Here is a 24,631-nt window from a genome sequence, read left to right as displayed (position 1 = left end):
CCCCTCCCCTACCTCCCATCCTTTGCCCAGGAGCTGCCTTCATCGCAGTCACGCCCCTTCCTTCCGAGGAGATTTCTGACTGCCCAAGCTGGTAGACCCCTGATTTATTCCTCCATCTCCTCTCTCTTTCGCTTCATCTTCTTTTAGTTCTCACCGCTCCCTCCACCCCCACCTTCAATCTGTCTCGCCTCCGACCATCCGCTGCTCCACCCTCCGGCCCGGTATCCTGCCTGTCCACTGCCACCAAGGAAAACCCAGAGGGAGCAGCGAAGAGGGGAGCAGCCGGGAGTCCGGGCTTCTCCCCTGCCCATCCCTGGCTTTTGGCCCGGGACCGAAGCCACTTGAACGAGCAGAGAGTCGTCACCTTGTCTTCGTTGCATTCAGGGGTAGGAGACGCCTGGTTAATTTTCGCGGGGAACTGGGGCAGAATCCATGGTGGCATGAACTTGATCGTGCCCTCGCGTGAGTCGATCTACATGCGTGTGGGGATACCCGTGTGTCCTACTTTCTTTGCAGCTGGCCATGAGTGTTTCGACATGTGCAGCAAGTTAAATCGGTTAAAAAGTGTGTGCTCCTTTCCCGTCCTGTGGAGATGCTAGTGGGTACCACAAGTTGATGGTACTTTTACTTCATTGCCTCCTGGGGTCCTTGTAGGTAGGTCGCTAGGTAATTAAGCACAAAAGAAATTAAAGACCTGAGGGAACTTGAGGTCTACATTTAGCTCAGCAGGAAAGTACGTGCTTATCTCAGATTGCTAGATGCATTCCTTCTAAATGCTTAGGGTTGGGGTCGGGGCTTACACTCCCATCCCCCGGGGCCTTGAATTCTTGGAAGTCTTAAAGTCACGTAGTAACCTACAATGATACACTCACGTGTGTGTGTGTGTGTGTGTGTGTGTGTGTGTGTGTGTGTGAGGAGGAGTTGCCCCTTATCTGCATTATATATGTCAGTGACTAGTTTTGCAGGATCATGCAGGTGTCTTGAGGGTCGCAAGCCTGGGTCACTATGTTGCTGCTTCAACAGCAAGATGGACTTACCTACTTATGAAACTGAAGAGAAAGAAAAGTGAGGTGGAAAGTGACAGTCTTTGTAGGCTGTGAGCAATCCCTGAGAAATTCACACTAATAATAATGTAATAATAATTTGCCGCAAGGGACTAAATACAATCAAATGAAAGAGGCAAGGGAAAGTTTGTGAGAAACAGCATTTCTGATCTCTAGCATGTATTTTAGAAAGAATTTTCTGACCCCTTGGAGTGTCTAATTTAGTTCTTCTTCCTCCTCTCCCCCTCCCCCTGAGGAAGAGTGGAAATTGGGAGACATTTTAAAACTTTTTTGAATATAATCCTCTTCTCCCACTCAGAGAGAAAGATAGTCACCATGATCTTCAATAATGGAGAGCTAAGGTTATTTAAGTCTCCTTGAACTAGGCTTGTGAATACTTCTTTCTCAGGCCAACCTTTGTGAAGCCTTCTCAGTTAGACCTTTCAGCACCCTCATTTAGTAGCTAAGAATAGTTTGAGATACCATTTTGGATGCGGGATAAATCTTCACCCATCTCATACCTATCTCCAGTTGGCCAAGCACAGCAAACTTACAAGAATGGTGGTGTTCAAAGACCTATTACCAAGATGTTCCAAACTCATTGCTTATTCGGGAACAAACTATTGACATATTTTAAAATAATTTTGTTGGTTGATTTTAATTGGGGAAAGGAAAGCAGGAAAGGAGAGAAGGAGCGCTACAGGGTGACAATTTTAAAGGCTATCATGTTTCAGATCTGCTGGGAGGGAAAAGTTGGCCTGACCAAACTACATTTTATAACTAGCCTGGGATATTTTAATAGCCAGGTGGTTGTAGAGTAGTTGCATCTATTTACAGATGATAACTCAGGTCCCAGCTATTCTGTATGGGTTTATCCGGTGTCATTTACAGACACTTTATGGCACTACATCATACTTAATTTTAAGATACTTCTTTCTTTGGAAAAGTCTGGTTCTGTAAATTGAAAGTGCTTATTCTAACTTCATAGTCTAGATATGAAGCAAACCTCTGACCATACTTGTATGTAGAGTAACTTTTATGTAGAAGTTGTGGATCTGTTTAAAAGGTTTTAGACGAGAGTTAAAAAAATCATATCCAATACTCTTGGATTTGGAAGTTGAAATGTCATTTCTGGTTTATGAAGTATGATTTATTAGACTAATGCACAGCCAAAGCTTTTTATGGAGTTGCGTTATCTGAGGTTTTGTAAAGAACGAATCAGACTTTCTAGAAGGTCTTAAGAACAGTCAATTCAGAAAGCAGAGAGATGGATGCTATGACCTTGAGGTCCCATTGAGTGCCAGAATTCTAAGTGGGTACATCTGCTTCTGCGCCTCTCCTAAGAGCTCTCCCAGGGCCTGCGCCTTCTTTAAAAGGGTGTCTTTGTAATTAAGCAGCACTTCTCCCCCATCCCCCTTTCTTCCTTTGATCCAGCTCTTTAAGGCTTTTTCCCCCCCCCCCCCATTTGGAGACAAGAGGAATTTCCCACACTCTTCTACTCCCCTCTTAAGGTTTCTTTTCCTTTTCCCCCTAAAAAGTCCCCCCGAATTCTCAGGATGGTTAGAAGTTGTTTTGTTTGTGGTGGGGGTTACCAATGAGGATGAGTAGAGGATATATTCCCTCTTTGGAAATGCTTGTGACCAGGTAGCCTCCTCCATGGAGACTGAGCATTTGGAATGCATGAGAACAGTGTATTAGGTACTGTCTGGAAGAAATTGTCCTTTGCACCCATTAAGCCCAGCTTAAAACCACTGAAAGGAGTGGAGGAGGTGTGTGTAGTTGTGGCCAAGCCTTTTAGGATGGTAAATGGGTAGGTAAATGTCCCCAAATCTATTATATCACCTCTTACCCCCATTGGATTCAGTGGGTTTGGAGATCTGCTTGACAAGTTAATTAGGTTGGGACTAAACCAATTTGTTTAGAATTGTGCTCCATTGATTTCCTGTCCCCAAGAATTTTTGTTGGTGGGTTACTATGACATATTGGCTTTAGTCTTGCTTACTTCTTCATTCCTTGCTGCCTTATGTAGACTTTGGTTCAAAATTGAGGGTCCCATCCCAAGTCAAAGGTTAGAATTTGGTCCCAGGAATGCAGACAACATTAAACAGGCAGTCCGTACTGCATTACTCTGCTCTGTGGTGGGTTTTGGACACCTTTTAACCCAGAGAAAGGAGGGATGTCGCCCTTCCACTCACAAAATACAAAATCTGAACTTTTAAAAGAAAGAAAAAAGAAGGTCATTTGCTTTATAAAAGAATCTATACAGTTTTTTTTTTTTTGGAAAGAACTAGCTTTCCTAGTTAGTGCCTTTGAACAATTACTTGATATATAAAAATTCACTATAGCTGAGCCTTCTCTGAAATATATTTATTGCAGAAAGGAAGACATTAGGCTTCTGTTGTAATAATTATTGTTTGACTTAAGTGAGAACATTAGTTGGCCTTTGAAATCTTTTTGTTGTATAGGATGGAGTTAATTGTCTAAATCATTTTGGCTTGTAATAATGCTGGCCACCTTTAGCCGTAGCCTACAACCACTTGTAGAAGGGAGCCAGTATGACTTGATGGAAATAAATCAGACTTTACAGATTTTGATAATTGTAAGGATGGACTCTCTACACCATATAGCTGAAATATTTTAATTCCAGTTACTGTATTGGAATACCTCAAAGGCACAGAAAATTACTTCAGGTAAATAGCAGCGACTTTAAGAAGCTATGCATGATAAGCTTTCCTAGCAAGCTTATTGGTGAGGACCTGGGCTCTTGACCCACCGCTAACTCAGTTTATCACCCTTGGCAAGTTTTCTCCTCTGTAAATTGTAAGGGTCAGACAGGGTGATTTTGAGAACCAGTCCTCAAAAGTTTATGGTTCTCAGCCCTAGCCAGTTTGGCTCAGTGGACAGAGCGTCAGCCTGCAGACTGAGGGACCCCGGGTTTGATTCCAGTCAAGGTTGCAGGTTCGATCCCTGGCCCTGGTTGGGCGCATGTGGGAGGCAACCAATTGATGTCTTGCTCACATCAGTATTTCTTTCCCTCTCCCTCTCCCTTCCACTCTCCCTAAAAATCAATGGAAAAAATATCCTCGGGTGAGGATTTAAAAAATAAATAAAAATAAAAAGTTTATGGTTCTTTTCCTAGGCTTCAGTTTCTGGTGTGAATATGAATGAGTCCTACTAGAATGGGGTGCAACAGTTGTTAGAAATACAATCATGTAGTCATCTGGATAATTTTTAAAAATCTGTAAGGATATATTAATATAAATGCATTCTGTTTTGTATTTAAATAACATATCTAATTTAAAAACTAAGACTCTGCCCAAAACTTGGTCGAGAATCCCATCATCCTAACAGTTCACCTGCGTTCATTTTTTCTAGTTCCTTTCAGTCCTTATTTCTCAATTTCCATGGATTTTACATAGAGTCATAGAAATATCCCCTGTTGCTTTTAAATAAATGACCCACCTAAGACTTATCTTTGTAAACCTGTGTGGAGGAATGAAGTCAGAACCTGACTGAATTTACATGAAGAATCCCAAATTTGTTGTTTGAGAGACTAGGTGTGATTTAGGGGTGCTCATGTATCAAGCAAAACTGTTAATTCTACTCCCTTGACCTTCTGTTACTCCTCCATCATTCATTTTAAGCAAAAATAAAATGAGGGTTTACTGTTTGGTCTAAATCACTAATGATCCTCAAATCACTGTATCATGATATCCCACCAAGAGGGTACAAATTTGAGTAGACTATGAAATTTCCTGAATGAGAAAGGAAAGTCAAAAAAGCACAAACATTTTGTTTTATAGCGTTGAAAATAATACATTTAAATTAGACTAAATATAGTAAGGAAACGAAGTAAGGACTTTAGACAATTAAATATAAGGTATGTAGGTGTAGCGAGGTAACCCACACATAATGGGTTCTTCATCTGAGACCTTCACCATATAGTGAAAGTTCAGTTACAGGGTCCTTTAATTTTCCTTCGATAGCAAAGTTATAATATATGTATGATCTCCAATTTTGGATAGACTCATTCCTGAAAACCAGTGGCTCATCATAGATTAGATTTCTTTAACCAGAACAGGAAGGTAAAGTATGGGTTTTTAGTACTTAGTACCAAGTTCAGTGCAGGGGCATTTTAAAATGATATGTGTTCATGGGAAAATGCAGATGGATATATTTGCTAAATCTCCAAAGGTCATTTTAAAAAACATTTTTTAACTCTATTGACTGTCCTTCACATTTGTAAAGTCACTTTCACTATTGTCCCCACTCAATGAAATATCATTAGACTGTGTGACTTGAAGCTAGGCTCTGGGTTTCTCTGCCCAACCCTCTCTGACTTGCCATGTGGCCAAAGGTAAATGAATTAGCTGCTCTGAGCTTCAGTTTCTCTTCTGGGAAGCAAGGATATTAATACTTCACAGAGGTGTTTAGGCATGCTTCATATTGGGCACAAGCTTTGAGGTCATTAGAGGAAAGGTGTTTGCATGATGGCAGAGCAGGCTTATTATAGGGTCCTGAGCAGGGGTTGACTTTTAATGAGTTTTGCTCTCTTACAGTGTCCTTTGCTTCATTGCCTTATTGACTACTAGAGGCCCAGTGCACAAAATTCATGCATGGGTAGGGTCCCTAGGCCTGGCCAGGGATCAGGGCAGATCGGGGCCTTCTAGCTGCTGGCCAGCGCTTTCCTTTGTTCTGCACCGCCCCCTGGTGGTCAGCACACATCATAGGGAGCCATCGAACTCCTGAGGGGACACTTTGCCTATTAGCCTTTTATATAGATAGATAATTGATTGTACCATCATTTGTATTATTGACCCTCTTGGCTCTTAAAATAATGAATTAAACATTTTCATTCTATGTGGTAAGTTGAAGCTCTAGTAGGAGGACTGTAGCATCTCACAGGATGCTGAAAATAGCTTCAAAAAGACACATTAGTTGGAATGTGCCATACAGTTTAGTGAGTTCTTCAAAGCTCTTCCAGAAGATTAAAAAGAGTGAAGCAAATTTCTGTGTGTGTGTGTGTGTGTGTGTGTGTGTGAGTGTGTGTGTGAGTGTGTGTGTGTTTTAAAGGAGAAAGTTTTGAGTAATATTTGCTTGTGACACATACTGATGATAGCCAGTAACTGAAACCCAGCCATTGTAGTGTTTTATACACAGCTGGTTTTTATTAATGATGGAATATTTATGCTTGCTGTACACTTCATGGCTCATTTCCATGTGTATGTCAGGACTTAAATACCCCCAAAAGCAACATTAAGATAACATTAAATATAAATGTGGCCAAGCTGGAAAGGGTGTGTTTTGGGGGGGTCTCTCTTATTCTTATTGGTGTTGCTTCACATAACAATAACTGCCCCCCCAACTTTAGGCACTGATGCCAATCTTTTTTTTCCCTTTACATAACCCATAGAAAACTTTATATTTTTTATCCTTTTGATATGGACAAATGATCTCCCCTCCCTTCATAATGCAGATGAAACTGATGTATGTGTTTTTTAAGAGCATATTTTCCTTGCACATGCTTCTCATTATCCGAGAGGCCTGGACTCAATCAGTAAAGGAGCAGAGAAACCACATAATTGAAAGGAGAATGACGGTGGTGCATACTTGGAATATTTGTGGGAAGGGGATTGCTGACATCAGAAAATTTAGTGGCCTGAGTGTTAACAGCATTGAAGAGAAATAAGCTTTCTGTGTTTCTGTGCATTGAGAATTATTTTTGAGGGGATAAAAAATATGGACCAGGTTTGACATCCTTTTATGAAGTTGCCCTGGAAACTTTGATGAAGATTATAGAATAGTTCAATTAAAACCTTCCCCATTAGGAAGATAATTAGTATATTACTTAATCATTTGGGTTGTTTTCAAGGGGCATAGATTTGCATTGAATTAATGACATTTTTTTATGTGATAGGAAACTAAGATAAAAATCACAGATGGGGAAAATTATTTAGATTGCCTATATTGAAGAAATCTAATTTTCTCCTCATTACATTTAGGTTTTCAGTTCAGATTCTTGTTTCACTCTGTTTATATACAGTGATCACATTTTAGTTTAGTAGCCAGTTTTACTTTCTGGATCATGGGCTGTAAACCACCGCCTATTAATTTGAGTTTCCCGTATGAATTGGAAAAATATGACAAATGATAAAAAAACCATTTTATTAAGGTAACATTTGTTTTTTTCTTCTATAATTAGTTTCTCTTCTCTTCTCTCTCTCTCTCTCTCTCTCTCTCTCTCTCTCTCTCTGTGTGTGTGTGTGTGTGTGTGTGTGTGTGTGTGTGTTTGGAAGAGGCAAACTGTTTTTTTAAAAGAAAACAATTTTTGGTGCTAAGAAAATTTTGATGACCCCCTTTACCCCCAAGAACATTCTGTCTGCCTCAGGCTCTCAGTTAGGCTTCCATTAGGGCAATGTGATGATTTTTCTGACCTGGTACTTTTTGTGACTAGGCTAGCAGTTCTCCCTTGGCAGCCTGAAGGAGAGTGTTTATGATGGGAACTGGAGTGCTGGATTCCTAGCACGTTCTTTCTTCTGTACTCCGCCTTTTTTAAGAGAATGAATACTTGCTCCTGAGGTTTCAGGGCCATTTGAAATAGAATAAGTGCTCAGTAGCTAAATATGTAATGTGTGTCTGTGTGGCACTCCTTTTCCCCCTAACTAGCAGGGGAAAGTCATTACAATGTTGGGCAAAAGTAGGTTTACAGTTCGCATGGAAAATAATACAAAGGTAAGGGAGGCCCCGGCCAGCAGCCAGCAGCCAGGTAAGGGAGGCCCCGGCCAGCAGCCAGCAGCCAGGTAAGGGAGGCCCCGGCCAGCAGCCAGCAGCCAGGTAAGGGAGGCCCCGGCCAGCAGCCAGCAGCCAGGTAAGGGAGGCCCCGGCCAGCAGCCAGCAGCCAGGTAAGGGAGGCCCCGGCCAGCAGCCAGCAGCCAGGTAAGGGAGGCCCCGGCCAGCAGCCAGCAGCCAGGTAAGGGAGGCCCCGGCCAGCAGCCGGAAGGCCTCTATGGGCCCTGATCGCCGGCCAGGCCTAGGAACCCTACCTGTGCACGAATTTGCACCGGGCCTCTAGTTACTAAATAATAATACAAGAATAAACTGATTCACATGCTCACAACCTACTTTTTTTTACCACCCTGTATTCCCTGATGCTATACCTGCAGCATATGCCTGCCCTAGAGTTTTGGAGGGTGGGCAAGTTGGTTGCATTATATGATTTGTAGTTGAACTGATTTCACCCGACTTCTTCCTGGGAAGGCAGGGACGAGATTTAGTTTCGCAATGGCAACTCAGTCAGGACAGGTTCTTGGGACTTGCAAGTCAGCATGAGGAGGAGGGGCTGACTCTGGGGAGTGACTCAGGCCCTTTGGTATGAAGATATCAAACGCTGGCTCCTGTTCATGCACCTGCTGGATGCCACACCTGTAGTCAGCACCTGAGCCCCACTCAGACACAAGGCAGATGGGGCTCCCTTCCAAAGGGGTACAGCAAAACAGAGAGTTCCTAATTATGTTAGTGGAGCACCACTGCACATTATATTTAGCCGTTCAGCATTGGTAAGGGGAAACGTCTTAGATATTTTCTTGTAGGTGCAGTGCACTAGCTTGCTCAAGATACTGTTGGAGCCCTGAGGGAATCTGCTTTCCTAATGAATTTCTCTTGTGAACTGTCCTCTTAAAAACTGAAGAGTCAGTTCTGTAGAGGTTTGTGTGTAGTAACCCAACACAGGGCAGGAAGTCACAATACCTGGATTCTTATCCTGGTCCCACCAGTGGGCCACAGTGAAACCTTGGTCAAATTAGTTGTCATTAGCTATCTGTCCTGGACCTAAGCTTCTGCAGTTGTAAAATAGAATTAATCACATCTGCCTTTATTTCCTCACAGAGCTGCTGAGAAGGACAAATAAGATAACAGAAGTAAAAGAGCTTTTGTCTCCTTAGAAGAAAGGCTGAGAAACTAAAGGTAACAGTATTATTGTTACTGCTAGTATATCTTTCATTCCTTTTCTTTTTTTTGTTGTCTCTAGCAAAGTCTTTGGGAAGTTATTTACTCACTATGCAATTATTAAGCATAATTTATGTACCAATTAAAGTTTTAGGTGTTAAGAATGACACAGAAGAAAAGCTTGCACTCAGCCCGTGCCCTCTAAGATCTTGCAGTCTAACAACTTCCATTTCTGGCTCAACATATTAAGTGATTTCTGTGTGGGTACTTAGAAGCTTAAAGGACATGAATGAACTTCTTTTTTCTTCTCTGCATTGCAAATGGGGACTTCCATTTCTGGAGCAGTGTATTCCAAGGTTTAGATTGAAGGTGTAAGGGGAAGGAGGGGGAGCCATAGGTAAATAAAGGAATTTCTTTCGCATGCGCACAATTGCCAAGTACCTGACCCTTGCTCACTTTTTTCAGGAGCCCAACTTAGTTTCATCTTTGATTCTAGTCTGCTCCTTCTCTATGTGATCCAGCCCACTCTTTGACCTTAGCTGTTATCCATATGCTAATGACTCCCAAAGATATATCTCAACTTATCTTTGACTCCTCCCTTTCCAACTTCTCCATAAGCAAGTCGGTTATCAGATTACATGTCTCCTACTCAGCTCATAGGTCTGTTCCTCTGTGAAGCTTTGCTCAGGTGGCTCAGAGGTTTTTGCAGGGTTCTCTGTGTTACCAGAGTTATCTGCTTGTACCTCTGGTTTCCTGTTGAATTGTGCCCCACTGCTTGAGTGGGAGCTCCTTGAGGACTGGACTGTTTTATTTCTCTCTCTCTCTCTCTCTCTCTCTCTCTCTCTCTCTCTTCACCCTAGGACCTTTGCAGTTTCTGGCTATAGTTAAGTGCTTAATAAATATTTGTGGAAAATATGGTTTGATAAGTGTTCTAATAGAGATATATACGAAGTACAGTAGAAACTGTGAGGAGAGAGAATTAATTTTCCATATTGAGCAGAGTTGGGGGCAGGGGGAAAATGGACAAAGATTAAGGGAAAAACCTTCAAGGAGAAGGTGGAAAGCACTGTTCTCTTTTGAGAATTCTCACTAAGCAGCCCAGGAAAGATGCCTATTGTGTCTGCTCTTGCTAAGGCATCTCTGGCCTGTTTCCTCCCCTGCCTAAGGATTGGATGACTTTTATGGTCAAGTCTGCAAATAAACCTCTGACTACATAACACCTTGGACATTTAAGACAGATGTCACTTAGCCATATAATATTAAACAGGGCTGACCCTAAATGTGCCACCTTAACTGTGGCTGAAAATTAGGGGTACACAGTCACATTCGTTATCTATGCTTATATAGCACAATACCCTGTCAAATATATTGAATATTGATATTGGAAAACTAACCAATTTAATTCTGAGAATTTAGCACATGGGGTCACTAGAACTGAATGTCTTCAAGCTGACTGTCAGATCTTTCCAAGGGCAAAAAATGAAACATGATATAAGCCATTACAGGCCATGAACCTATTCTCATCCACCTGATAGTTTTACTAATGAGCTTCTTGACTGGGTGGCAATTTGGGACAAGTGCATGCAAGCTGGATTCACAAGGGAGTCCACATTCCACTCTGCCATTTTGAAAGTCACTGGGATACTACACTGCTTCTCTTGGCTTCTTTCCCTCTCAGGAGTCCTGCTCTGCCCTGGTGGAGAAGTGGGAGCAGGATAACTTTTCATTAAATGAAGGAGAGATTTCATGGGACTTTGATGTTTTGCTAGTTTTATTTTTTTAGTGGGTTGTCTAAAAACATTCATGCTCCTTGACCATTAATTTTACTTTTGGGATTCTATCATTAGGAAACAATCCAAAATATTGAAAAAGGCCAAATCAAAAGATGTTTTTATAACATTATTTAGACTAGAACAAAATTGAAAGCAGTTTAAATGTCTGAATAATTGGAAAATGGGTAAGTGAATTTTGATACACTCATTTAATGGATTATTACACAGTCATTGCAGTGTTTGTTATGAAGTCTATGCTTCAACATGGAGAAAGTGTTTATGATAAAGTGAAATGTAGCATCCAAAATTACATGTACATTCATATTTCATTGCTTTGCAAAAACACAAGTATACAAAGAAAAAAAAAGGAAATATTCTATAATATTAACAACGTGTGGGTTGAGTTGCTAGGATTATGAGTGATTTTTTTTTCTGTTATAAATATTTGTGTGTTGTGCTTATATTACTTGTAAAATAAGTAAAAATAAAAGTGAGTAGTATGCCATTGAAAATAGGATATTGGTAAAGTAGATAGCTTCTGGGTATATTTTTAAACTTTTCTCAGTTTATACTCAATATGATTTTATGGACTGCTTATATGCTTTCTGAGGCAAGAAGAAATGGGATGTGATGGTGTGATATATTTATTCCTCCCTTGAAATGGCTTTGTGTGGAGCAAGGTGGAGGGGTGGTGGCAACAGTATTTTTCTTGTTACCCAGTATTTCACTGCTCATGTACATTTTAGGGTTAATCACTTTTGTTGGCTGTTAACATGTTCAACTTAATTGACTTATAGTACAGAAACATAAAACTGGGACCAAATTGACCACACCTTTGAGTTGCCATCTCAGAAACAGATAACTGATACTGATCCTCAGTAAGATTTGGAAATGCCAAGGTCTTACCGTGGTTCTTAAAATAAATTTCTAACCTAATCTAGATTGAGGAAGAGCTAGGAGCAAAGAAGTGGGGCTGACTCAAAGCTTTTTCTTAAGCTAGTACTAGACTTAAGTAACAGTAAGTACCAAGTCATTATGATGTTGACAAGACCTACAACAGGGGCCTGGAAATATTGATCAGTGGAGGTTCCTGCTACTCCCCGACCTATCTGCATATCTTGGCCTACAGAGGAGCTATTGTGTAAGGTCCTTCCACCATACTTCTAACTAAACACAACCCTCTCACCTGTTTGGATCGCCCCATTATCATTTTACTTGTAATGGAATTGAAAAATTGGTGGTAGCATTAAGCCCCATTCATAGTCTTTTAAAACTAGAGTCAATTCAATTTCATAAATATTTATTAAGCATCTTCTATGTATAAACTAATATGCTAGATAATATATTTTAGTGGAAGGACTGTTCCCTTTGGAGTAATAAAACCTGTATTCTGGCCCTGGCTCTGACCCCTTTTAAGCTCTGGCATCTTCATCTATAAAAGGGAGGGTTGGACCACTGGATGGTCTCCCAGGAGTCTTTCTTCCAACATTCACTGATTTAAGGACCTCTGCACACAAACTGAGTTGCAAATAAAGATTTTACAAAACCAACCTTACTTTATAAAATTGCAGAGCCTTCTAGAAAAAAATGCCAGTTTGAAATAATAATATTAATAGCTAACTTTTACTGAGTCTTTACTGTGTACCAGGCTCTGTGTTTATACTTTACATGGATTACCTCCCTTCAGCTTTATAAAACTCTATGAGGCATGAGCACTGTTATTCCTATTTTGCAAATGATGAAATTTGAAACTTGGGGAGGTCAAGAGACATGTATAAGGTAAGTTAGTAAACCATAGATCCAGAATTTGAACTTGGATAGAGTAACTCTAGGCCCTGGTTCTTAACCATGGTGTTTATACTGCCTGCCCATTATCCATCGAAAGTTTAGGGCTAACCTGCAAAGGGACCATTGTTTCTTACCTCCCAGAGGAAGTGAATTAGTATCCTGAGTTGCAAGATTATTGGGAAAGGTGTTCCCTAGGACACCTCAGGCCACAATATGGACCAACCAGAGAGGACATGAGAGAATTCAGTGGGCCATTTTGCCTCTCTTTGTGTGGGAGGGTGTGTGCATGTGTGCGTGTGCATGTGTGTTTTATGCACAAATATGTGCATGCAGATACAGGGAAAACTTTGAACTGGCTTATTTCCAGAGAACTGGAAGTAAAATTGTATGAACAAGTTGACCAAGATTTAGCAGAGAAACAGGTTTCCTAGACTTGATTCTTCATTGTGGTTGGTGGAGTGAGGGGTGGGGGCAGAATAAGAGGAGATAGAAGGGACAAAGAGAAGATCTTATAGGCATATTTCAAAATTTATTTGAAGGGTGGGAATTTGGCCACCTTGTCATGTTGATTTTCTGGGACTTGGGTTGGGAAACATCTGGGCTATCACTAATGTATTTTGGCTCAATCTCCCAGGTATACTGGGAGAGGCCAACGACTGCAAATGGAGTAAGAATTTAGCTTGGCCTTGCTGACCTGTTGTTATTACAGAAGAGTTGAATATATAGATTCAAATTGCATTTTTAAAGAGAGAACCACGGATATCCTTTCTTCCCCTATCAAATATCCTCAGGGACAGTCTGCTTGTCCAGGAGAAACAAGGTTATTTTATTGATTGAAGATGATGTCAGACCCCTGACAGTTGGGGTGATTAAATCTGTGGGCAGATTAAAGATTCAAGAGTTCATACTATTTTAGTTCTTGCACATGAGACAATAATATTTTCCTTTCTTTTCTCTAATAAATAAATGGAGTAGTATTTTCCTTTTTATGTGACTCTTAATATGTAGATGAACATAAGTTCTTTAAGAAGCAATCAGCAAACTGGAGAGAAATCAGCAAAGCTTTTTTTCTTAGGCTGAGTTCTTTTCCTCTTTTAAACAGAAACAAAAAAGTCCAGGGGGCGGGGTTATGGGGAGGGACAGTCTGTGTCCGGTTGACTTAAAATGATTTGAGTTTTGAAAAGGATATGTAAGAGAGAGGACAAAATTAAGGAACAAGAGTAAGACTTTGGACAAGTAAAGTTTTTGTGGTGAGGAGCTGGGCAATAGAAGCAAGCCAGTCAAGATTGGCATGAAGAATCTAAATAGTACTGGCAAAGAATTGTATGGTGGTTTCTCTCCAGGGGTCCAAGTTTAGAAGCCTTGGGCTGTTTTCTGCGTGTTTCAGTTAAAAAAAAAAAGACAACTTTTTTGTTCAGAATTGGACAACAGAAGCACAGGGGTTATTTACCATAGCTCTGTTAATAGTCCAGCTTTGATTCCAATTAGAAGTTGTTCCTCTCTTTGAAATTAGGGGAGACACCCCAAAATAATTACCTTGCAGATGGGAGATGCTTTTGCTTTTGATTGTGATTACACGTTGGGCCAAAACAAGATGGAAAGGCAAATTTCCATGTTTTCTCACTCTATATCTGTTCATTTTATTTTTGGCAACATTGCAAGGAAATAATGTTAAATTAATCACTGTGCGGTTTTGTGGATTTTTAAAAAACTCAGATGTTTTGGACATGCTCCCGAAATACAGAGATGCTTGTGTGCTTCTTTTGCATTGCCCTGCTCCACAAACGGGTGCCTCTGGTGCAGATGAAAGCCTTTCCTTTAAGTGATATGAGTGAGTCATGCCGAAGGCAGGACAGAAAATAAGAATGTGGATCATCTGCATGCCACCTAAACACAAACTCTTCAGTTTGATTACCATTTTGGTTGGACCTGCAGGGCCTTTTCTGAGGGTCAAAGCAGTAATTAGAAATGGGGACTATCTCAAACCCTTATCTGGTGGGTGTTTGCAGTTAGTCTTGATTGTGTGAGTCTAGCCTTTCCTTTTCGGAGACACCGGGGCTGTGGAAGTGCTGAGAAAGCCAGTGGAGGCATCTTCTTGAGGGAGAGGGGTTGCTGCTATGCATTGAGAAGGGCAGTTGCCTTTGCTGCTCCAGGAAGCATGGATGGGCCATCGATCAGATTTTAAGCTCTGTGAGGGCAGGAACAATATGTTGTGTGTCTGTTGTATTCCTCTAGCATGATGTTGGAGAGTATCTGGAATAGCGAGTATGCAATAAATACTTAATGACTTGGGTAAAAAGGAGTTTGGGATTGCTTCTGCCCAGCTGAGTCTGTAGCAGTTGAATTGAGAGTTCCACTGCACATTTATATTTGACCAAAAACCTGCTCTCTGATGACCGCCTTTTTTCTGAGATGCGGGGCCTCATTCACCTGTCCTGCTACTGATAGCAATTGAAAGGAAACACCCTAAAGGTGACTGTGGTTATGGCTTCTGTCATCACCCATCATTTCAACTCAGAATCGAAGCAGCGGCTTTTGGGGCTGTGAGGCTAGAGCAGAGCAATCTCCCAGTCTCAGACCTGGACATTTCCATCTCCTGGAGACTGGCTGATCTCCTGAACATACTGCTGGATAGTGACATTTCTTTCTGTCTTGGTGGAAATGGATCCTGCCACTCATATAAAAGGCAAGCACATGGGAGGACGAGTCATTCCCTTGGAAGGACTGGTTTGGTTAACAGTTGGCCATTGGTGGCAAAATAGAAACGACGTTTTTATTTCTCCTCCCTCCCCCTCCTGAACATTTCAGAGTGACCACTGGTTGGACTCTTGGCGGCGCTTAACCTGAACCTGAGTGTTAGGGGAGAGGGAATCTGCCGTTGCGGTTTCTGGAGCTGCTCATAAGCAAGAATTCCCTATCCTGATCAAGGCTTTAAGCCTAAAAGAAAGCAGAAATAGGTATGGATCACCAATGTGTATGTGTGCCCGTGTGTGTGCAAGCCTGTGTGCGTGCAGGGTGGGGTGGGTGTGGAATGGGAGGGGGTGGTGTACTTACTCTTCAGGATCTGGGGTAGCTCAATGTCTGGATTTCATTGCCTTGCAAGAGGGGTTTATAAGTGATTTTTCTGTGATCATACATACTCCTGTTTCCATTTTTTTGAGAAATGAAAAGTAGTTTGGCAGTCATTTTTCCAGTTTCAGGCACTAAAGGAGATTTATGTTATATTTCTCAGCCTATCAGAAAATCCCAACCTGACAGTTTAAAGACAAGAGTCCCAGTGGGTCACTGGGAGGGAGGGAGGGAAAGGGAACTTGAGGGCAGTTTGCTCAGCCCTGTGGTGTGCTCTTCCCCCAAAATATGATTAATGAGATTTAAGGAGGGCCTTTGGAAGGTTAGCTACTCTATACAATAATTAGAAACCAGGTAGCATAATGATGCAAGAAGTGTGAGAGGAGAGAAGATGACTGTTCTCTATCTATCATACACGTCTTTGGGTCACTCCCTGTAAGACTAAAGGAAAGGGGGTCATGTTTTCAGAGGCTATTTAATATAGAAATCAGGGCCTTGTAATCAGGATTCCAGAATTCTCATCTAGGAACCCAAGGGTGGATTAGGTTGACCTTTATTGTAACTTTTTGTGTGACATCATGTCCATTATCCAACACTACTTAAGATCCTTAGAGTGAAAGTTTCATTATTGAGCATTAGTATTAAATTATAGTATATAACATGAGAGACAAATTCTGTCCAAAGATTTTTTGAGCCTGTAATGAGTTTATATGCATTACTTACTATACTGTGCAGAGAGAGAGACAATGTAAGAGGTCACCTATATTATTTTTTAGGTTGGGGACTAGAAGATAAGAAAAGAGGAATCAGTTGTTTAGATTACCCTGTAAAACCATGGCATGCTTAGAATTTGAATCTTGAGTTGTCTTACTACTGATATGTTTCACTCAATCCATATTACTTCCTTAAGAAGAATTAGTTGGGGGGGGAATATTATAATTATACCCTTTCCAGAAGGATAACCTTTTAAATTTTCAATTTCTAAATGCTGTCAGAGGCCCTCTTAAATGAAAGAGGGTTTTCCCTTAAGCACCCAACAACAACAACAACAACAAAATCTCAAAGACAATTCCTGGATGGCTGAAAGAAAAACTTATCAATAACAATGATTCCAAGCCCTTCTCTTACTAAGCCAGGGAGCATCCAAAATGGACAATACAGAAAGGATTCCTTTTTAAAAAAATATGTTTCAGAGTTTTATGAGATCACAGAAAATGATATCCATCAAGCAGGGATCATTTCTATCTGGTGCAAGCCAAGCTCTCATCACCTTTTATGTATTTACTTATTATTTGGCATTTTATAACTCCCTTCACATGCTGAACTGCTTTGCAGATCCTGTCTATGGGACAACTTCTCTCCACTGTCCTGCCCCCACTGCCACATCTGTATTTTTCATTGAAATAGAAAACAGAGAGATGAACCTTGTAAGTAAGGTCCTAGGAAAATTGCCCTCTCTGATCACCCTACTTGACTGCTCCAGATTTGTCCTGTCCTCTTCAGAGTTAAGTCAAGATTAAATATTTAACCCATGCTAAAAGTGAAAGAGGAAACAGAGAGCTCTTATGCCTCCAAGTTCCTCATCATATCAATGCTAGAGTCAGGAGTCACCAACAATTAATCTATTAATTCTAGATTCAATTCTCTACTTTGTATCTGCAATGGAATCCTCCCCCCCCCCCCCCCATACTCATTTTTCCCCTTTAGAGGAATGATTTATCCATCAATTGGGTGTTAAGCTTCCTGTTTCCCCTTCCTAGGTCAAGGGCAGCCCAAGTGCCCAATTTCTCTCTCTCTTCACAAGGCACCACCAGCAATAGAGATGAGAAATTCTGAAGATCAGCCAAGTGGAGGAACCACGGTGTTGCAGCGTCTGCTACAAGAGCAGCTTCGCTATGGCAATCCTAATGAGAATCGCAACCTGCTTGCCATACACCAGCAAGCCACAGGGACTGTCCCTCCTTTCCCCAGTGGCAGTGGAAACCCAGGTCCTCAGAATGATATGTTGAGTCCCCAAGACCATCACCAACAGCTTGTGGCACATGCTGCTAGACAAGAACCCCAAGGGCAGGAAATTCAGTCAGAAAATATCATGATGGAGAAGCAACTTTCCCCTCGAATGCAGAATAATGAAGAACTCCCGACCTATGAAGAAGCCAAGGTCCAGTCCCAGTACTTTCGGGGCCAACAGCATGCCAGTGTTGGAGCTGCCTTCTATGTCACTGGAGTCACCAACCAGAAGATGAGGACGGAGGGACGCCCATCAGTTCAGCGTCTCAATCCTGGGAAGATGCACCAGGATGAGGGACTCAGAGACCTTAAGCAAGGACATGTCCGCTCTTTGAGTGAACGACTAATGCAGATGTCATTGGCCACCAGTGGAGTTAAGGCCCACCCGCCTGTTACCAGCGCTCCACTCTCCCCACCACAACCCAATGACCTCTACAAGAATCCCACAAGTTCCAGTGAATTCTACAAGGCCCAAGGGCCTCCCGGCCAGCATAGCCTGAAGGGCGTGGAACACCGAGGCCCCCCACCAGAGTATCCCTTCAAGGGCATGCCACCCCAGTCTGTAGTGTGCAAGCCCCAAGAGCCAGGGCACTTCTATAGTGAGCATCGTCTGAACCAGCCAGGGAGAACAGAGGGGCAACTGATGAGGTATCAGCATCCCCCTGAGTATGGAGCAGCCAGGTAAGAGAGTTCCCTTTCTATGATTTCTGACCTCCTCCGCCAGCCAGCTTCTGCTGTGTGTTAGGAATGCTAAGGGAAGGAGTGGGCCAGTGTTTGGTATAACAGACTCTGCAATGCATGGCTGGCCTCTGACTTAGTAAATGTCCTGTCAACCTGAATTTCTAGCCATAATTAGTACTGTATTAACATTCCCTGAACTTTATAGGTTGAATATGGCCTCAACTACCTAGTGGATGAACAAGAGCACAAATCTTGATTTCAGCAGCTATTTGCTGTCCTGTCTTCTAGGATATTGAAAGAAGTGTCAGTGTTCATCTTGTGAGTTTTAAGCCCTTCCTTTAGGAGCAGAAGCAAATTATCTTGGACTTAAAGTTAGTCCGGAATATCCTATCACTTCTACTTATCCCCCTCTGCAAAACTCTCATCACATATTTTTGTGAACACATCTTTCGGAGGAATTATTGTGATTCTTTTGGACACTAAACAAACACCAAAATGTTATTGTGGGGGAACGTGCAGGTTCAGAATATAACTTGTCTTGTACTTCCTTTCAGTTTATGAAATCTGGATTGCTTCATCTTTCTTCTGTAGAGACTTTGTTAGTTACCTGTTGTGTTTTTAAGCGTGTAATTTAAATTCACGTCATCCTAATATATAAAAACCCTGGGTCCTAATGACTGGTAAGGACCAAGGCTAGACCAACCGGAAGTCAGTCCTGCAGTCAGTGATGGGTTGCACTGACTGCTGAGGGGACTGCGAATCAGGGCCAGAGAGAGGCCTGAAGAGAGAAGCAGGGACTGATCCGTTCCCTCTCTGGCAGCTTTTGATCAGCACTTGCCTCTCTCTTTCTCTCCCAGTCTGGCCAGCAGCCACACTTCCATTTCTCTCCAGGCCTCCACCAGGGCTGCTGATTAGCCCCACCTTTCTGATCAGGCCCCATTGATAGGCCCAGAGACACTGACTGGCATAGAAACAGACCAATCAGAACAAAATCTGGGTCGACTGTGAGGAGCCAATGGCTGCCTAGGAGGTGGAGCTTTTGACGCTGACTGGCATAGAAACTGACCAATCAGAACCAAATTGGCTGGCAGAGGAGGGCAGTTGGGGGTGACATCAGACCTGCAGGGGAAGGCAGTTGGAGGCAAGATCAGGCCAGCAGGGGAGGGCCGCTGGGGGCGAGATCAGGCAGGCAGAGGCAATTGGGGGCGAGATCGGGCCAGCAGGGGAGGGCAGTTAGGGGTGATCAGGTAGGCAGGCAGAGGCAGTTAGGGGCGATCAGAAAGGCAGGCAGAGGGATCAGGGGCAATCAGGCTGGCAGGCAGGTGAGCAGTTAGGAGCCAGCAGTCCCAGATTGCAAGAGGGATGTCCCCGATTGGAGAGGGTGCAAACTGGGCTGAGGGAACCACCCCCTCCATGCACAAATTTTGTGCACCGGGCCACTAGTATTATATATAAGTTTTGGTCAGATGCTAAAATGTAGAAGGCAAAATACACCCATGACTTCTCTACCATTTGTCCTTAGTTCAGGAGTACTGTTTTATATATTCAGTTCTTCCTAAATACTCAGGTGGGCAAAGGTAGGTTTATAGTTGTGAGTACTCGAAACACATAGTTTATTCTTTTATTATTTATTAATTATTGTATTATTTATTTGTATTATAACTATAAACCTAGTTTTGCCCACCCATGTATAGTTTTGATTTATTCAAGGGCCCATTGTATCAACCAGATATTATGATTCCATTATGCAGTTCATTGTTTCTATTATTGCTATTGGGATGATGTCTCTGATTAGTAGTATTTCAGTATATGGGCAATAGTGATGGAAGTTACGTGGTATTCCTGCCCTGTTACCATGGGTAATTATGGGTGGCCGTGTGGTTTGAAGTGCCTGGACCTAGGGTGGCCTTTCCCTTAGGGGCCCCCCACACTAGGCTTGTGAATCTCTTTGATGTCTAACTCTTTGCCTCCTGTCTCCTTCTTACTGCTTTGGGGAAAAGCCTCTTGGTTTAAAGTTCTTCATTGGGTGACTGTGGAGACAAGGCAGTCAAGGGGTGGAGTTAGAGGTAAGGTGAGAGAATGCACCTGGCATTTCCTGGTATTTCATTATTTTCCCCTTCCAGGTTCATTTTTTAGCCAGAGACAATTCACTTTGGGCTCCACCCCTAACTTTGCCAGTTTAGGATTTTTTTCCCTTAACTCTTCTGTGCAGCTTTCAGAGGGCAGGAGCCTAAGTTCTGATAAGTGGCTTGGAACAGGAAATGGGGTAACGGACAGGGCCCTTCCGGTTTAAATGAGATCAAGAACCCAATTCCCATCTGTCCAATGAAGCGGAAGACCCAGGGAGGGGTTGGTCTGTTGGACTGCTTAGCTTAGTGGAAACCCGTCCAAGCCAGCAAAATGTCAATGAAGCCAGGGTTTTTGTTTTGTTCTTCCCATTAGTATGGAAAGAGTCTGTGGGACTCCCTACCGTATGTGGATGGGCTGACGTCGGTCGCCTTGTGGGAGGGTAGTGTGTTGGCTGGAGTGTGGAGCAGAATCCAAAGCCCCACTCAGCACATGGCCCGCCTCCCCAGGAAAGCTATTTTCAGAACTCATTCACCAGTATTGTTCGTGATCTGAAATGGCTCCCACAGTGTTTGAAGCTAGATGGAAAAGTCCTTTGATCTGCCTAAATAAATAATAAGGAACCCAAAGAGGGATTTTTGTTCTTCCCATACTGATTAAACCACCAGAAAAATGTAGCTGCATCTGTTTTACAGGAAGATACTTGTATTTTCTCCTCCCTCCTACATTATCTGTGGTTCTATCTTCCTGTCATCAAAAGCAGTAGAGTTCATGCTGCTTACCCTCTTGAGCAGCATTTTAAGAGACAGGTTTGCTCTAACATTTTTTTTTCTTTTTCTCTATGGGAGAGGAACAGGGTGCTTGATATGCTCGATGAATAAATAACAAAACTTAAAAGATGCTCTGTGTGAAGTTTGGGTCTGCATCAGAAAAATTCAGGCAATAAAATGTTTGCAGGGCATGGGACTAAGGAGTGGCACCTATTGACAAATTGCTGGCAGGGGGGAGGTAGTTGAATTGCTTTCCTGAAGTGTACACTTTCAAGTGGTGACACATTTGTCCTCCTTATTTGCTTTAACAGTTTGTGAATACCTTTCCAAGTAACTGCTGTTAGCACCAAACAATTAGAAGACTAAATTCCTAGTTCTTAATCCACAAATTACAGATAGGGATGCAAAGCAAGCTCTTTGAACAAATTGCTGTTCAAAAAACCTTTGTTTGCCTTTCAAGGTGCAGTAAAATGCTAAGGATTTGCTGTTAAAATGAACAAAATATTATAAACAATCTTTTTATTACTTCATCTTCCCTATGCCCTCCTCCCCACTTAAAAAATAAATATCCTGAATGCTCAGAACTCCAGATGGGAAACAAAGCCAGGACATGTGAAGAATTAAAAATTCTCTGAATCTTTTGTCTTTTTAAGTGCTGAGCCTTTTCTGCATTTGGGGTTTATACATTTATCAACTGCTTTTAAAAATTAAATCTTCTCTGTTTGTAAAGCAGCCACCTCCTTTTAATTGTTGAAATTGTGCCCAGATCTGAGGTTTCTTGAAATCCTTGTTTAGTGGAATCTAAGGGTGACCTAACTCTGTAGTTCAGAGCAGAGCTGGTTGTGCAAGAGAAACAATCAAGAATTTGCAGCCCAGTCCAGGATTCACAGCTTCACTACCACGGAGCCTGGGAAAGGCACCGTTTCTGTGGGGAGACTAAATTGGGTTCCAGGCTGTTGGTGGCACCTGCTCTGGTGAGAGTATAAGTCTGGGCTTGCACACGTGTGGGCCAGGAGTGTGCAGTATATGTGGTGTGTGTGTGTGTGTGTGTGTGTGTGTGTGTGTAGTATGTGGCAGGGGAGGGCAGGGGCTTCCAGTCAGTGAGGTAGCAGGGTGGAAGGTGGTATGTCAACTCAACGGACCGGTTTTTGCTTTTCTTTTGTGTCTTTGCAAAGCTGTCTGTCTCTGGGAGGGAGTGCTGCCTGCTTGGGGGGATGCTGATTTTGGCCATTGGCCTCTGTCCTGCATATATACCCTTTCCCCTTTTCCACAGAACACTAGAACCGGGTTGTCTTAAGAAGGGGCAGAATGAAGGGAGGGAAGGGGCAGGGATGCAGGTCAGGGCTTCCATGAGATCATGTGATTCTATTGTCTGCTGGCAGCTTATTCCTGGTTAATATGTCAGTGGGGAGTGATTCATGCTGCGGTGCTGGGGTGAGTGCCGCTTACCCAACTGCCACCTTTATTATTGCTATTACGCGTATTATTTAGTCTCAAGTGTGTTTTTGCTTCCTCTGACATCCCCCCAGCTCTCCCCTACCCCTGTCATTCCTCAGTCCCTTCCTCTCAGTGGAAACTTCACAAGAGTGTTAATACTGCCCTGCTTTTTTTGTGGTGGGTGGATGCTGGAGCCCAGATGGAGTTCGTTGGCTGGAGGGCTTTTTCTCTCTTTGCGACTGCCCAAGCCTTGCTTCATGTTTGCAAACCTGCCAGGGATGGACTGCCTTGGTCTTCCCAACATCACAGTGCACTGAAATCTGCTTCTTTTTCCAGCCTGGGGAACCTGAGGGGCAACTGACTTATCTCCTAGCAGTGCCCAGAGTTATGGCCAGGGCCACTACAGTCCTGGGCTTATTTGACTCTGGTGACTACTTTTCACAGATCTTGTGGTCTTCTCCTTTCTGAGGTCCCCAGGAGGCCATGAGCTGTTCAGGGCAAGGAGGAGCCTTTCAGCTTCCAGACAGGAGGGGAACCAGTGGACATTCTGTTTAAAGGAGAGGCCTGGGTTGCTGATGGCACCCAGGGGAGCTGGGAGGAGGAAGCCCCATTCAGAACTGGGCATTTGGTCTTTTATATTTTTTTTGAAAATTTTTATTTTTTAATTTTTTAAAATTGTTTAAAGCATTACAAATAGTAGTACATATGTCTCCCTTTTTTCCCAATTGACCCCCCCAGCCTCCCCTACCCCCCGGCACATGGGCATTCAGTCTTTAAAAGAGAACACATCCCAGGCCTTGGGTTTCCAAATCCTGACAATGAGGATGGAGGTTAATATGCCTGTTTTTCCCGTAAATCTTGAGAGTTGGATGGGAGAACATGAAATATAAGCCCCTCTTTTCTACCCAGGATATCCAATAGCCCCAACAAATTCCAGGACATTAAATTTATATATAAATTTAAGATTATCATCTTATCTAATAAAGAGGGTATATGTAATAATAAAGATGGCTGCACCCACAGTGGAGGCAGGGAATCCATAACACAAGATGGCTGCGCCCACAGTAGAGGCCGAGGTCCTGTAATGAGCCTTAAGGAGCAATCAGCAGGGCCCTGAGGCTGCGTGGTGCTGGGCCAGGGCAGGGGACCTAATGCCGCGCCCCCCACCCGGCAGGGCTTGATGGAGGACCTCAGGCTGCGCCCCCCACCCGGTGGGGCTTGATAGGGGACCTCAAGGCATGACCCCACCCTGGTGCTGGGCCAGGGAACCTCAGGCTGCACCCCCCACCCGGCGGGGCTTGACAGGTCTTGATCTTGCCCAGTGGGGTTGGGGCCAGCCGGGTCTGGGTCTTGTGTGATTTCAAGGCACGTGCGGTTGGGCGGGGTCTTGACTCGGTCCGGCAGCATGCCCCAGACTCTGACAGGAGGAAGATTTTCATATACATTTTACTAATTTTCTTTCATCTCTGACACTTCTATTATGAAGGGCAAATAGCAATAAAAATATTTCCTCTAATTAATTCCCTTTTAATGTGCATGAAGTTTGTGCACCAGGCCACTATTCTATACTAATAAAAGGGTAATATGCTAATTAGACTGGACATCTTCCGGACATCTTCCGGACAAAGCCACGGTGGCAGGGGCCAAGGCAGAGGCAGTTAGAGTGCGATCAGGCTGACAGGGGGGAGCAGTTAGGGGGCAATCAGGTCAGCAGACAGAGGTGGTTAGGGGTGATCACGTGGGCAGGGGAGCAGTTAGGGGCATCAGGCTGGCAGCCAGAGGTGGTTAGGGGCAATCAGGCAGGCAGGCAGGTGAGCAGTTAGGAGCCAGCGGTCCCGGATTGTGAGAGGAATATCCGACTGCCACTATAGGCCTGATCCCTGCAGTCGGACATCCCCTGAGGGGTCCTGGATTGGAGAGGGTGCAGGCCAGCTGAGGGACGCCCCCCCATCCCCATGCACGAATTTCATGCACCAGGCCTCTAGTATCTATCTATCTATCTATCTATCTATCATCTATCATCTATCTATTTATATGTAGACATATATAT

General features: G+C 43.0%; 1 protein-coding gene across 4 annotated transcripts in view; it reads left to right on the top strand.

The window, feature by feature from the left end:
• Positions 1-6: 6 nt before the first annotated feature.
• The window catches only part of AMOT (angiomotin), a 70,315-nt gene continuing 45,690 nt past the window's right edge, over positions 7-24,631 (top strand). The window contains exons 1-4 of one of the 4 annotated variants that reach the window (XM_005886349.2): positions 7-386; positions 8,928-9,005; positions 15,356-15,504; positions 17,377-18,307. In XM_005886349.2, coding sequence (XP_005886411.1) covers positions 17,439-18,307 — 869 coding nt within the window. In that variant the 5' untranslated portion in view covers positions 7-386; positions 8,928-9,005; positions 15,356-15,504; positions 17,377-17,438. Of the gene's footprint in view, positions 387-8,927; positions 9,006-15,355; positions 15,505-17,376; positions 18,308-21,973; positions 22,119-24,631 lie in introns of those variants that run through there. The other 3 variants (XM_005886350.2, XM_005886352.2, XM_005886351.2) reach the window with 3 other exon arrangements.

The sequence above is a fragment of the Myotis brandtii genome, unplaced genomic scaffold, assembly GCF_000412655.1.
Source record: "Myotis brandtii unplaced genomic scaffold, ASM41265v1 scaffold973, whole genome shotgun sequence".
Lineage (NCBI taxonomy): Eukaryota > Metazoa > Chordata > Mammalia > Chiroptera > Vespertilionidae > Myotis > Myotis brandtii.
This window is presented reverse-complemented; position numbering and strand designations above follow the sequence as displayed.